At 39.8% G+C, this 14,574-nt stretch overlaps 2 protein-coding genes and 1 pseudogene across 2 annotated transcripts in view; 2 read left to right on the top strand and 1 right to left on the bottom strand.

The window, feature by feature from the left end:
- The window catches only part of LOC132867718 (histone-lysine N-methyltransferase PRDM7-like), a 92,905-nt gene extending 78,746 nt beyond the window's left edge, over positions 1 to 14,159 (top strand). Inside the window, exons 5-6 of the mRNA XM_060900726.1 lie at positions 13,450 to 13,517; positions 13,687 to 14,159. Of these exons, the coding sequence (XP_060756709.1) occupies positions 13,450 to 13,517; positions 13,687 to 13,891 (273 nt within the window). The 3' untranslated portion in view covers positions 13,892 to 14,159. The remainder of the gene's footprint in view (positions 1 to 13,449; positions 13,518 to 13,686) is intronic.
- The window catches only part of LOC132867674 (zinc finger protein 585A-like), a 1,308,017-nt gene that overhangs the window by 481,542 nt on the left and 811,901 nt on the right, over positions 1 to 14,574 (bottom strand). The window lies entirely within an intron of this gene.
- Positions 1 to 14,574, top strand: part of LOC132868064 (zinc finger protein 850-like) — a 184,170-nt pseudogene that overhangs the window by 150,125 nt on the left and 19,471 nt on the right.

Below are 14,574 nucleotides of genomic sequence, written 5' to 3'. Positions count from 1 at the left end.
TGTCAGAGTGTCCGCCATATTGGATGTGGCAAATCTTCCCCGTAAACCAATCCAAGTAAATGGACTGAACTTCATAAAGCCCCTTTCTACAATAATATTTAACTCTATGCCTTTTATTCACCCATTAAGACACACGTATATATTTGGGAAACAGGCATCAAAACAACACACAACTTTTAATGTGATGGTTATAAATATACGTCAACCTTTGGTCAATCAAACCTGTATAACCAACCTCCAAAGTCCGTATTTCCCTTATAAAATCCGTATAAGATGCAAATTAAAATAACTTACCTAAAATTTGAATGATAATGATGTATCCCAGTTACTTTTTATTCAGTATTAATAACAATAAACCTTCAGAATGAATACAAAGCTCAGCGTCATTACGAAGGAAATACTTTGTTGTTTGGAGACAGGTTTCACCGAGCGGCTATTATGCGCGAGACTTCATATTAGCCATAAAGTCAGGAAAATCTGTTCGTAAAATTACGTTATAATGACCAAATACAATGGAAAGTATTTTTCCAGTCTCACCTGTGAAAGGTAATCCCATGTGATCTTGTTTGGACGGTAAACCTGTTGGTACAGTTAAACGCAGCACATGAATGAGGCATCTTTATTCTTGGCTACTGTAGACGCTATACCAGAGACAGTTGAAGAATCTCCACTTTGCCACATCCAATATGGTGGCGAGGATGACGTATGATTCTACGCAGAAGGCGGCGTCTATGTGTCTATGCTCAATCACACTCTACTTCTGAAATGAAACTTCCCGTTTAACAGACCTTTCTCCATCACTCACACTTACTCTTATTGAAGCAGCGTGCGACAAGCCTCAACAGGAACTACGGGTGACTCGCAGGGCCAAATTAGAATTTGCGTTAACGGCACTATTTTTTTTAATCGCAATAAATTGAGATTGCATTAACGCGTTATCGCGTTAACTTCGACAGCCCTTTTATTTATATATATATATATAAATAATTTCCCCTTTTTACTAATTGATATGCTAATTTTCCCCACATGAGTGGCTAGGGGCCCCTTCCCCTTTTTCTTGAGGAAAAAAAAAAAAACCCTGATGAGTCTAGGTTTAACTTCCAGATCGGATGTCAGAACAAATGTAGTAAAGCAACCAGGATGTTTTTCTTGGGATCATCCCCTTGTTTGCATCTTTCCCTTTCCTGTTTTGAAAGATGCATTTAACTATTAAGTGTATAGTGGTCAGAGTTTGGTTGGATACAGGGAAAGGTGTCAAATGTAAAAAAAAAAAAAAACAGCCGGGAAAGGGTTTATCCCTTGTAATTGTCAATATAACTAATGGGGTATTGGGTATAAATAATCTTCCCATAGATTAAAATCACTATATGGGTGTGCTTTTACTACCTGAAACATGAATAGGCAGTCAAAACAACAGTTGACCTACTTTCCGGACTTAGGATTTTTCAGAAAATATGCAAAAATAGTACCATATACAAATGCTTAGTTTATATTGAAGGAGTTGGATAATCAAAGTTTTTATTGGCTTAAAAGTTTGATAAAAGGTGTATTTTTGATAGGGTTAAAGGTTAATTCCAGTCATCATGTGCCCACATGGCCAACTAATGGCCTGAAGTAGGGCGTACCAAATGGTAATTTTTTCCCGAAGCCATATTTGGGGCCCTCCTGTACCCCCACCAAAGCTCTGAGTGCCCTGAAACACACTAAGTACACAGAGTTCCCAAATATGATAAATCAGTTTAAACCCCATCAATATAAAAACTTTCCAAGATATGGACTCCCAAAATGTCAAAAAAATTTTCATAAAAAAATCCACTTTTAAGGGGTTAATATGTATAAAGTTAGTAAACCTGTGCTATTTTTAGGTGCAGAATCTGATAGACAGGGCCAGAATACATAGATACAGCAATTTACAGGTTATATCCCCCTTAGAACAAAAAATATGGGCCTCCAAAAATGCTTGCAAATTAAGTGCGCAATTCCTGGACCCCAAAAGTGGGCGTGGCACCCAAACTTTGAAGGGCCATAACTCAAAAAACGTTCGAGCTAGGAAGCAAAAATTTTGGATTCTTTCATTTGACATCATAAGGCATTAAGGAAATAAAAATAAGGCAAATTGATGAGGTGTCACTGGGGAGGTTTTGGGCATTTGTGTGAATTGACATGGAATGACCCATGGGTGAAAGATCTGGACTGCAGGCTGGCCAGTTCAGTACCCGGACCCTTCTACGCAGCCATGATGCTGTAATTGATGCAGTATGTGGTTTGGCATTGTCATGTTGGAAAATGCAAAGTCTTCCCTGAAAGAGACGTCGTCTGGATGGGAGCATATGTTGCTCTAGAACCTGGATATACCTTTCAGCATTGATGGTGTCTTTCCCGATGTGTAAGCTGCCCATGCCATATGCACTAATACAACCCATACCATCAGAGATGCAGGCTTCTGAACTGAGCGCTGCTGATAACTTGGGTCATCCTTCTCCTCTTTAGTCCGGATGACACGGCGTCCCTGATTTCCATAAAGAACTTCAAATTTTGATTCATCTGACCACAGAACAGTTTTCCACTTTGCCACAGTCCATTTTAAATAAGCCTTGGCCCAGAGAAGATGTCTGCACTTCTGGATCATGTTTAGATACGGCTTCTTCTTTGAACTAATAGAGTTTTAGCTGGCAACGGCGGATGGCACAGTTAATTGCGTTCACAGAATGTTCTCTGAAAATATTCCTGAGCCCATTTTGTGATTTTTCCAATGCAGAAGCATGTCTGTATGTGATGCAGTGCTGTCTAAGGGCCGGAAAATCACGGGCACCCAGTATGGTTTTCCGGCCTTGACCCTTATGCACAGAGATTCTTCCAGATTCTCTGAATCTTTTGATGATGTGCACTGTAGATGATATGTTCAAACTCTTGGCAATTTTACACTGTCGAACTCCTTTCTGATATTGCTCCACTATTTGTCGGCGCGGAATTAGGGGGATTGGTGATCCTCTTCCCATCTTTACTTCTGAGAGCCGCTGCCAGTCCAAGATGCTCTTTTTATACCCAGTCATGTTAATGACCTATTGCCAATTGACCTAATGAGTTGCAATTTGGTCCTCCAGCTGTTCCTTTTTTGTACCTTGAACTTTTCCAGGCTCTTATTGCCTCTGTCCCAACTTTTTTGAGCTGTGTTGCTGTCATGAAATTTCAAATGAGCCAATATTTGGCATGAAATTTCAAAATGTCTCACTTTCGACATTTGATATGTTGTCTATGTTCTATTGTGAATACAATATCAGTTTGAGATTTGTAAGTTATTGCATTCTGTTTTTATTTACAATTTGTACTTTGTCCCAACTTTTTTGGAATTGTGTGTGTGTGTGTGTGTGTGTGTGTGTGTATATATATACACACACACCCCGATTCCAAAAAAGTTGGAACACCAAACTTTACCTCAGTATGTCTAGAAAAATCACCATTTACATCAACATACTGATAGCGATCAGTTAAATAAGAGCTAAGCCAGGAGAGGGCCGTTCCCTTAACTCCCACAATTTTTTCTAGTCTATCCAGAAGAATGGAATGATCAGTGGTATCAAATGCTGAACTAAGGTCAAGCAACACAAGCAGCGAGACACAGCCCTGATCAGACGCCAACAGTAGATCGTTTACTCCTTTAACCAGAGCTGTTTCTTTGCTATGATGAGGTCTAAATCCTGACTGATACATTTCATGGATGTTATTCCTATGTAAATATGAGCATAACTGCTGTGCCATGGCTTTTTCTAGGATTAAAAAAGTCGTTCTTCTACACTTACAACTGTACCTTGCTCGCTCCCGTAATGGCATCATCATATTTGTGGATGATACCACCATAGTGGGGCTCATCTCCGGGGGGAAGGAGTCTGCTTATCAGCACAAGGTGGAGCAACTGTCTGGGTGGTGCTGAGACAACAAACCTGGTCCTCAACCACCAAAACCAAGGAGCTGATCATAGACTTCAGGAAAAAGAAAACCGACTTTCAACCTATTCTCATCAGTGCGCAATGTGTGGAGAGGATCCTGGACTTCTGGTTCCTTGGGGTGCACATAGAGGAGGAGCTGACCTGGAGCTCTAATGCCATACAAGTGATGAAGAACGCACAGCAGAGACTTTACTTCCTGATGATCCTCAGGATGAATGACCTCCCTCAAAAACTGCTTGTCCTTCTATTGTTGCTCCATAGAGAACATACTTACATACTGCATCAGTGTGTGGTTTGTCAGCTGCACAGGAGCAGAGAGAAACGTTCTCCAGAGGGTTGTCGCCACCACCCAGATGATCATCGGATGCCCTCTTCCCTGCCTGGAAGAGCTTTACAGTTCCTGCTGCCTCAAAAGAACCCTTTTAAAAGATCCGTCCCACCCCAGAAATTCTCTGTTTGAGCTTCTGCCCTTGGGCAGGCAGTTCAGGTCAATTAAGAAATGGACAAATAGACCCCTTGCACGTGATAATTGACCCCCAGGTGAAAAGACACCAGTTTTCGTGTAAGCAAGGCTTAACCAGTCTTAAATGTGGTTCATTTTTGCGCTGTTTTTGGTTGTTCCAATCATTTAAATCGAGGAATAGATAAAAGATATTTACCATTTCCTTGCTATGAAGAAAAATGTTCAAGAGAAGCAAATGCTTCAAAAACAATGAAGAAATGAGTGATTAAAGAGAATACAGCAAGAGGAGCTAACCCTGAAAACTCCAGAGAAATTTGCGACTATTTAAAATGTATTTTTAAAAAAATACAGGTGCAACTGAGTATGGAAGAGTTTGTTTAAGAATCTCCTTTTATTTCTGCTCACATTTGAATTAGCTTCTTCATGAAAGTGTTCAGACAAAATCAAATGATTTTCTTCCAGATGAACCAACTTCCTTATTCGACATGGAAAACCCAGATTGGGCACCAAACAAACAACGCTGACATAATTCGTTAAAAAAACAACAACAAGGAGCGACATGCTCCTGATGCATCCTGAAAGAACAGAAAAGATTAAGAGCAAAAAGCGCTGAAGCTTTGCTTCTGTTATCAGAGGAACTCAGTCCTGTGCAAAATGTCAACCTGGAGCCAGAGTGTAGTTATGAACCTACAGTTTGAGAGAGTTCTACACAAACGCACTGAACTTTACAGCAGCTGCAGGCATGTGAAATGGAAATAAATCGACTAAGGCAGGAAAAACTATTTTGGATAAAATTGTTTGTCTGTTGCACACTTATCAACCTGTGTGACTCAGTTGTGCCTTTTGAATAGAGAATAAATGAAGAGGGAACTGAACATGAACAGTTTTTATTGAAATTATTATTACAAGGGTGATTTATAGTTAGCTATATGACTACAGCTATAACTGGAATGTGCCGATTCTGTTTGCATTTGTAATTATTGTACCATCCATTATTAGATAAAATTAAAATAAAATCTTACAACATTGTTTGAAAGTCTAGAGCAAGATAACGTTATTTTACAAATAATACTTCAGAGATTTTTCTTTTTTAACAAATCATAAATATCAATGTATAAATGAGTGCAAATAGCTCTGTAACTTGATGTCCTTGAGGTTGAGACATGGCAGGCGGGAATACCATCTAGCCCACAGTTCAAGTAGTAGTCCTTTGAGAGTAAATGCTCAGGCTTTTGCAGCATTCTGTTCCCTAAAGCTAATGTCAGTAAAAATTCTTTACACAAAGGTTTTCTTGTTTATGTAGTGGGGTGTGCGTTTTTTTTTTTTTAACTGTTCTTCCATGTCCAGATTCTTCAGAAAAAGGAAAGTACATTCCAACATGTATCGAACACTAGGCCACAAATCTGCACCGTCACTCCATTGGTTTTGAGGAATTTTGTACCACTAATAGCCACTAATAAACTCTAATTTCCATGTATCCTTCACTTTATAACTAAGATTATCCAAGTAATCCGTTAGTTGAGCTTTTTTAGCTGTAGTTTTCTTCAGACAACAGCAACAGATGTCTGACATCTTTGCTTGGCTTCAGTATGTGAACAGTATGTAAACAAAGTTTGCTTGTCCCCCAGGTATAGGGTAGGGTAGTGACCGTTGCTAATGTAAATGTGATGTCAGTGTAAGGGGTCTATAGACCGAAAAAGAGCTTCTACCCAAGAGCCATAACTATTACTATAACAGATACTGTTACTATTAACTTTATTTTTTTCCTTTTTGTTTCTTTCCTTAATTCCTTTGGCATAAAAAACAGATTTATTAATTTATGAAATGTAATAAGGGTAGACGCAATAAGCTTTTGCTTCCGTCGAATCCTTTTCGGCCTTTCTTGCTGATATGTTTGTAACCAGTGTGTATGTTGTTGAAATGACCGAAATAAATAATTAAATCTAAAATAAGCAGATGTTGCACTGGTAGGATGGCGTCCAATTTCGTTGTACGATATCCAATGACACACTTTTATATTCAAAAGCGGAGCTCTCAGTCTCATTTCTCCTTCCACACACATTTGCCACAAAACCCGTCAAGTTTATTTTTGAACATCAACATACTTCTAGGATATGTTGCATAATCACGGTCACCTGCTTCTGTGTTTGAGTTGAGAGAGATTTCTTTCACAGCTACCCTAACTTGCAAAAGAACAGGTAGCTTTTCCACTGGCAGTAGTTATTTAAAAAAAAAAAAAGACAGACAGAATAATAGTGTTTCCCTCAGGATTTTGTGAAACTAGGGTCAGTGGCCCTCACTCTGGGGGCATGCTCCCCTGTGAGATAATTTTGTTTATTTTAAAGTTAAATGTATCAAACTGGTGCACTTTGAAAGCAAAATTCAGAGTTCTAGATCTATGAACTTGTACAAAACAATTTTGTGCTTTAGTAATTTAAGCATAAACACACTGGTTGTATCGATACGAATGGTGATGCCACAGCAAAAAGGCCACACCTGCAAAGCATGGTTAAGGAGTTTAACAGTTCATAAACAGTTAAAAAAAATGACTAGAGCATACATTTAATCCCTCAAAGAAATGAAGCAGAAGTGGTTTACCTGTGTTCAACTGGTTTATTTATTTTTTAGAAAATTTAAAATATTGAATAGAGAACATGCAGAATAATTTCATTTTAGCCAAAAATAAACCTATTTTGAACTCTGGTTAGAGCATGCACTTGTGTTTTGAATGACGAATACATGCTTCCGGATGTGTTAGCAGCTTTTCTGACTCAAATAAGCTAAAACTCTACAAATTTAACTGTGAACTGTTTTAAAGCGAGGAGATGAGAGTCGGACATGCTGATGTTAACGTTCTCTAACTAAGCTCAAGTTTGATGAATGCTGATTATCAATGCTAACTTCTCCATTGATGTCATGTTTGCTGTTTTAAATTGAGAACCATAGTATTGTGTTTGGACTAGTGGATGACTGGAGTGGACACTGTAATGTTATCAGTCTCAAATCAAATGGTGTTTGTGTTCTGAAAATGCTTCCGTCACTACCAGGCCTGGAATTTCATCATTTTAGGGGCAAGGCCACTTGGCCTTTTGTGCTGTCAATTTTTTGAGGGCACGAAGGCCAAAAGCCAGGGCACCAAGACCATAAAATAAAACAATGATTTTAAGTTCACGTCTATAATGAATTTAATTTAAGGACTAATTACTCTTCTGAGGAAGATTGGAATCTCAGTCAAAACTATCAAGCAGGTAAAGAAACATCACTATTATGTCTGAAGATAAGAAAATATTGAACACATCTAAACTTATCAATCCATCACTCACTTCAAAAATTGTAAAACTTATTAAACCTATATTCTCCCATAATTTTTGTTCAGTTGACACCGAATGTGCAAGAGCATCTTCAGACTGTAGTACTAGGCAGATTTTTGATTAATCAAAATTGAGCCTGGAGTACACCAAAATGTTTGACTGTAAATGGAACATATACTAGCATGCAGGCTACTGATTAACCCATAAGAGCCCAGACCGATTTCTCAATCAAGGAAAATTATTGAGGAAATAAAATGAACTAAATAGACGACAAAGAAAACATTTTCTGAGCTTTTATTTTTTAAAATAGCACTTTCATGTCTCAAGATCTGAAATATTAAATTGCAAATTTGCAGAACACTGCAACACTGTTAACCCGAAAGTTCATTCTATGCAAACAGTTTGAGTAAATACCACTTTTAAAGATTAGTTTTATTGCATTACTTAAACAGTATGAGTATATGAAGAGTATATGAGACAGTCATTGGGTGTACTCATTTTTGTAATTTAAACAAACTTAAACTATCATGTTTTACCTCGGGCCACAGTGCTGCCCTGTTGTGATTGGCTCAAAACTCAAGACAAGTCTGTGCTTGTCCTTTGACGGCTACAGAGGAAGTTGTGCCATTTTCTAATTCACACAGAGCAATTGAAGGTCTTTGCACTTTTGACAGCAAGCTAATTAGCATTTGTTACTGGCTACAGTCGGTGCTCTGCACGTTAAAAGTGGGTCAACATTGTAACGACATAACGTTACTGTACAAGCAATGCTTATTTAACGATAACAAACTTAAGCCCTGTATGTTGAAATGCCTATCTTATTCGTTCGTTAATTTATCACACAGTCTTACCTCAGTCAACAACTTCCTTCCTTCTGTGAAAATTCAACGTCTCAGACGCAGACACGAGTGGGCTGGGGATGCGTTTGATTAAGTCTCCTGGTTGCCTGGTGATTGGTGTCATTATACCGTAGCACGTCGGAGCGGTTCATGCCAGGCTTGAGTCCGATCCACCACCGAGTTGCCCAGTAAGAATCCAGAATGTCATCAAAAGATTTTTTTTTCTCAATAGATGATGTTAAAGCCTATTGGCAGTCACGAGGCAGACTACAAAACCACAGAGCATCAAGGCAGATATTTTTTTCCAAGGGCACAAGGCCAAATTGAGAGGGCACGAGGGCCATGGCCCTCGTGAAATTCCTGCCCTGGTCACTACAGTCTAGGTCACTCATGGAAAGCACTGTAATGAACGTTGCCTCATGTTTTTAATAAATTATACAATTGCCTGTCTGATTTACCTATCTGTTTTAATAATTATTTGACAATCTGCTGTAGTGCAATCTGGGTCAAATTTTGCAAATGACCTTCTAGCCCATCATAATGTGTGTGACATTCTTCATAATCGATAGCCAACTTTTAATTTGGTGTGCCTTGACATTCTGATTTGACCTTTGATGTGCTTCAGCCCCAACAAGCTTGGAAATCTCTAGTACATATGATAGTCAGTTATGGTTGGGCAAGTTACAGCAGTTTTAAATGAGCATGCAGCCTAGCCCATCTCTAAAGTCCTTTCTGCTCCATGCAGTCAGGCACATTTGGGCAGCGCTGACCTTAGTTTCCATAGCCCTCGGCCTCTCAAGTAAAGTCAACTTTATTGTCAAATATGCTATACATGCTCGACATACAGCACAGATGAAATTTCAGTCCTCTCTGACCCACGGTGCAAACAGGCAATGCAGTAAATAAAATAGAATAACTGAAAAAGCAAACAATATAAAACACACTCTAGATAAGAACTAGACATAAACACTTCTAAACAAACAATATAAACAGTATAAACACTTCAGATAGGAACTAGACCTATACTCTCACCTATACAGCTAGGGTTACAGGGAGGCTAGTCCTCTGGTAACCGCGAGAGGCAACAGCCTAGTCTATAGCTATGTTTTAATGTCCATTTTAAGCTCTTCATTCTGGTCCTTGAAAATGGCATTGCAGGCCAATTCAGGGTGCTGATGCCCAAACAGTATGTAGATTTTCTTTTTTTTAAACATTTAGAAGCTTATGCCTCTAATGCCTGGTTTGTTTGGTTTTTTTGGCCCCTCCTTTAATTTTTGACCTTTCCATGGCTTTTGTTTCACTGCTGCACACTGCTTTTGCATTAGTGTAGAATGTTAATGTGCATTCGCTAACTTGGTTGTGATTGACCGGTGAGAACACGTATGCTGTCATGTGAACCTGAAATGACAGGCCCACAGAGAGGGCCGGTAAAAGCACGGCAAAACAAAATCTCTGTTCATTATGCCCTGATGAATAAACGTGACCCAAGATAGCTGGTTCTGTTCAGACAGTCATCCTAGCTTACTTCTCAAGGGAATTTTTACAGCTAGGGGAAATATCCTGAGCAAAATCCATTCCAGTATGTTGCCTTCCCTCTTTTTCACGTTCCTGACCGTAGTTGGGAAGCGGGAGTGAATCCGGTTTGCTAGACTCGCTCACTTCCCTGCTCTCATGGCTTTCATAATGCTCCTGGATTCTAACGGGTATATGAGTCAGGACACAAACACGGCATTGGTCCGAACAAAGTAGCATCTTCATATGAAAATAGCGCTCATCACCATTACAGTCGTGGCTAACTCCACATACAGTGCTCAGCGTAAATGAGTACACCCCCTTTGAAAAGTAACATTTTAAACAATATCTCAATGAACACAATTTCCAAAATGTTGACAAGACAAAGTTTAATATAACATCTGTTTAACTTATAACATGAAAGTAAGGTTAATAATATAACTTAGATTACACATTTTTCGGTTTTACTTCAAATTAGGGTGGTGCAAAAATGAGTACACCCCACAACAAAAACTACTATATCTAGTACTTTGTATATGGCCTCCATGATTATTAATGGCAACACCAAGTCTTCTAGGCATGGAATGAACAAGTTGGTGACATTTTGCAACATCAATCTTTTTCCATTCTTCAACAATGACCTCTTTTAGTGACTGGATGCTGGATGGAGAGTGATGCTCAACTTGTCTCTTCAGAATTCCCCATAGGTGTTCGATTGGGTTCAGATCAGGAGACATACTTGGCCACTGAATCACCTTTCACTCTGTTCTTCTTCAGAAATCCAACAGTGGCCTTAGATGTGTGTTTAGGATCATGTTGGAAAAGTGCACGACAACCAAGGGCATGGAGTGATGGTAGCATCTTCTCTTTCAGTATAGAGCAATACATCTGTGACTTCATGATGCCATCAATGAAATGCAGCTCCCTGACACCAGCAGCACTCATGCAGCCCCACATAAGGACACTGCCACCACCATGTTTCACTGTAGGCACCATGCATTTTTTTGTATTCCTCACCTTTGCGACGCCATACAGTTTTGAAGCCATCAGTTCCAAAAACATTTATTTTGGTCTCCTCACTCCAGAGTATAGAGTCCCAGTAGTCTTCATCTTTGTCAGCATGGGCCCTGGCAAACTCTAGGTGGGCTTTTTTGTGCCTGGGCTTTAGGAGAGGCTTCTTTTGTGGACGGCATCCATGCATGCCATTCCGCTGCAATGTACACCATATTGTGTCACCGGAAATAGTCACCTCAGTTTGGCTTTCTACTTCTTTAGATAACTGCAGTGAACTTGCATGCCGATTTTCTTCAACCCATCTCATCAGAAGACGCTTCTGTCGAGGTGTTAACTTCCGTGGACGACCTGGACGTCTCTGTGAGATGGTTGCAGTTCCATCTTTCTTAAATTTTTGTACCACTTTTGCTACAGTATTCTGACTGATAAGTAAAGCTTTGCTGATCATCTTGTAGCCTTGACCTTTGTGGTGTAAAGAAATTATTTTCTTTGGGGAATTCTGAAGAGACAAGTTGAGCATCACTCTCCATCCAGCATCCAGTCACTAAAAGAGGTCATTGTTGAAGAATGGAAAAAGACTGATGTTGCAAAATATCGCCAACTTGTTCATTCCATACCTAGAAGACTTGGTGCTGTCATTAAAAATCATGGAGGCCATACAAAGTACTAGATGTAGTTGTTTTTGTTGTGGGGTGTACTCATTTTTGCACCACCCTAATTTGAGTAAAACTGAAAAAAATGTGTAATCTAAGTTATATTATTAACCTTACTTTCACGTTATAAGTTAAACAGATGTTATATTAAACTTTGTCTTGTCAACATTTTGGAAATTGTGTTCATTGAGATTGTTTGTTTGTTTGTTTGTTTGTTTGTTTGTTTGTTTAAAATGTTACTTTTCAAAGGGATTGTGCTCATTTATGCTGAGTACTGTAACTTCTGCATAGTGACAAAACCAGCCATATGCTGGGGGGGAATCCGGCTAAACCCCTGCTGCAACAGGCCCTCTTAAAACTGCAGGGCATATATTACAAGTACCATGCAACGATCTGAGGAAATTGATTAAAACATTGATAGAATTAGACTAAAATTAAAATTGAGTTCCATTGATGAAATCTTGACCAAAAAAAAAAGACTAAAATATAACTACTATTTTCAGGACACAAGACTAAAAGTAAATTTAAAATCATTTAAATTAAAGATGAACACTGCTACACTGAACTAAAACAACATTGGCACCCAAATAAATATGACTTGTACAGATCAAAAATATTTTATATAAAACCCATTTATGCCGCTTTTCCACTACAAACGCGGCTGAGCCGGGCTGAGCCGTGCCGTGCTGAGTCGAGCTGAGCGGGGCTGTTGGAGTTGCATTTCGACTACAACCGCGCTGAACCGTGCTGGCTGGAAGTGGGTGGACACATTGGGTGGAGTTAGCGAAAGTGGGTGGACGTCAGGTGATGTCGTTAAGCAGCGCAAACAGTGACATCAGTGAGCTTTTAAGCGGTAGTCTCACGACCCGAATAGTAAACAATAAACATGGAGGACATGGAGTCGTTAGTGTTGCTGGTCTTGGTGCTGTGGCTTGTTGTCACCGACAACGCGGACAGATACTGGCAAAAGCGTATAGATGAGGCGAGGCGCATAAGGCTTCAGAAATTCTCGTAATTCGTAATTCTTCTCCTTCCGGGTTTGCGGTGTTTACAGATCCCAGCGCGCTCGCGGGGCGTGTGTGGGCATGTGAGGACACTCCTCCTCACCAATCAGTGCACAGGGGAGTGTCTGCTCACGCCCCCAGCCTCACTCGGCACGGTTTGGCTCGCTTCAGCCCCACTCCAAAACGGTGCGAGTTTTAGGGGCTAAGCAGGGCTGAAGCGAGCTGAATCGTGCTGGTTTTTGGTAGTCGAAACGCGAGCCGTGTCGGGCTGAAGTGAGCTGAAGTGAGCTGAAAAAGGGTAGTGGAAAAGGGCCATTAGAGACAGAACTGACTTTTAAAGTTGTGTATTTTTGCAGCTGTCTGTTTAGAGACCAAAACACAAGGGACAGATATTTATCAGAGAGGTCTGATTCACAGCACAGCTTTGCCATGTCAGAAGTAAAGCTTTTTATGAGAAACCTTTCCTTTGCCTAAATTCTGATAAAGCCTTGCCTGCATATAGTCTTGCCTCCTATAGTTACTAAATTCATCTCGGAGCTTGTCAGCTGTTTTGTGAATCTTACGATAGTCAAAAACCTTTAATTCAGCCTTCATGAGGCTTAATAATATTGGCATGAGCCATTGTTCTTGTTTCTGTAAACCCCATTTAAAGCCATATTTTGATTTCGTGTAAAAAAAAAAAAGGAAATGTGGTATTTTTCTACAGGTATACAGGAGCATGCAGTGTGAAGAATACATCGATGCCAAAAGAGAGACGCATGTGAATTGGATGAGGTGAGCAGTACACCAGCTGTTGGATCGTTTTAGTGATTTGATTTTACAGCTCCTCACTTGTTGGAAGAACTTTATCTTCATCTCATTGATAGCTTTGCCATGCTTTCTCCAAGTCTGTAACTCTGATCTGATTTTTACCTTTTTCTGAAACGTTGCCTCACTCTTTTAGGTATGTGAATTGTGCCCGTAATGAAGAAGAACAGAATCTTGTGGCATTTGAGTATCAAGGGGGAATTCTGTATCGTTGCTGTCGATCGATTAACCCAGGACAGGAGCTCTTGGTGTGGTATGAAGAGGAGTACACCAAAGAACTCAGTCCTGCACCTACAGGAACAACCAGACAGCAAGGTGTTACTTTTGTCAAGAGGTTATAGGGGTTATTTTCTGCATAATTTCGTGAAGTTTCTGAGCCTACCAGTGTTTCTGGGATGAAAGCTGTTGTACAATGCAGTCTGCAATAACTAGAGCATTCCCCAGAGAACTCATTTTGGCCTGTTCCACCAACCAGATAGGTCTTCTCGATCATATGACCATGACCAACCAGAGAGGGTGAAGTCTATCAGCTTCCTTTGAGACGTGAAGTCCGCCCACTGCATATCTTGCTATTGCAAAACTGACTACAGTGGTGCTTGAAAGTTTGTGAACCCTTTAGAATTTTCTATATTTCTGCATAAATATGACCTAAAACATCAGATTTTCACACAAGTCCTAAAAGTAGATAAAGAGAACCCAGTTAAACAAATGAGACAAAAATATTATACTTGGTCATTTATTTATTGAGAAAAATGATCCAATATTACATATCTGTGAGTGGCAAAAATATGTGAACCTTTGCTTTCAGTATCTGGTGTGACCCCCTTGTGCAGCAATAACTGCAACTAAACGTTTCTGGTAACTGTTGATCAGTCCTGCACACCGGCTTGGAGGAATTTTAGCCCATTCCTCCATACAGAACAGCTTCAACTCTGGGATGTTGGTGGGTTTCCTTACATGAACTGCTCGCTTCAGGTCCTTCCACAACATTTTGATTGGATTAAGGTCAGGACTTTGACTTGGC

The sequence above is a fragment of the Neoarius graeffei genome, chromosome 19 (assembly GCF_027579695.1).
Source record: "Neoarius graeffei isolate fNeoGra1 chromosome 19, fNeoGra1.pri, whole genome shotgun sequence".
Classification (NCBI taxonomy): domain Eukaryota; kingdom Metazoa; phylum Chordata; class Actinopteri; order Siluriformes; family Ariidae; genus Neoarius; species Neoarius graeffei.
Note: the sequence above shows the minus strand (reverse complement) of the source record. Positions and strands in the feature narration are given on the sequence as shown.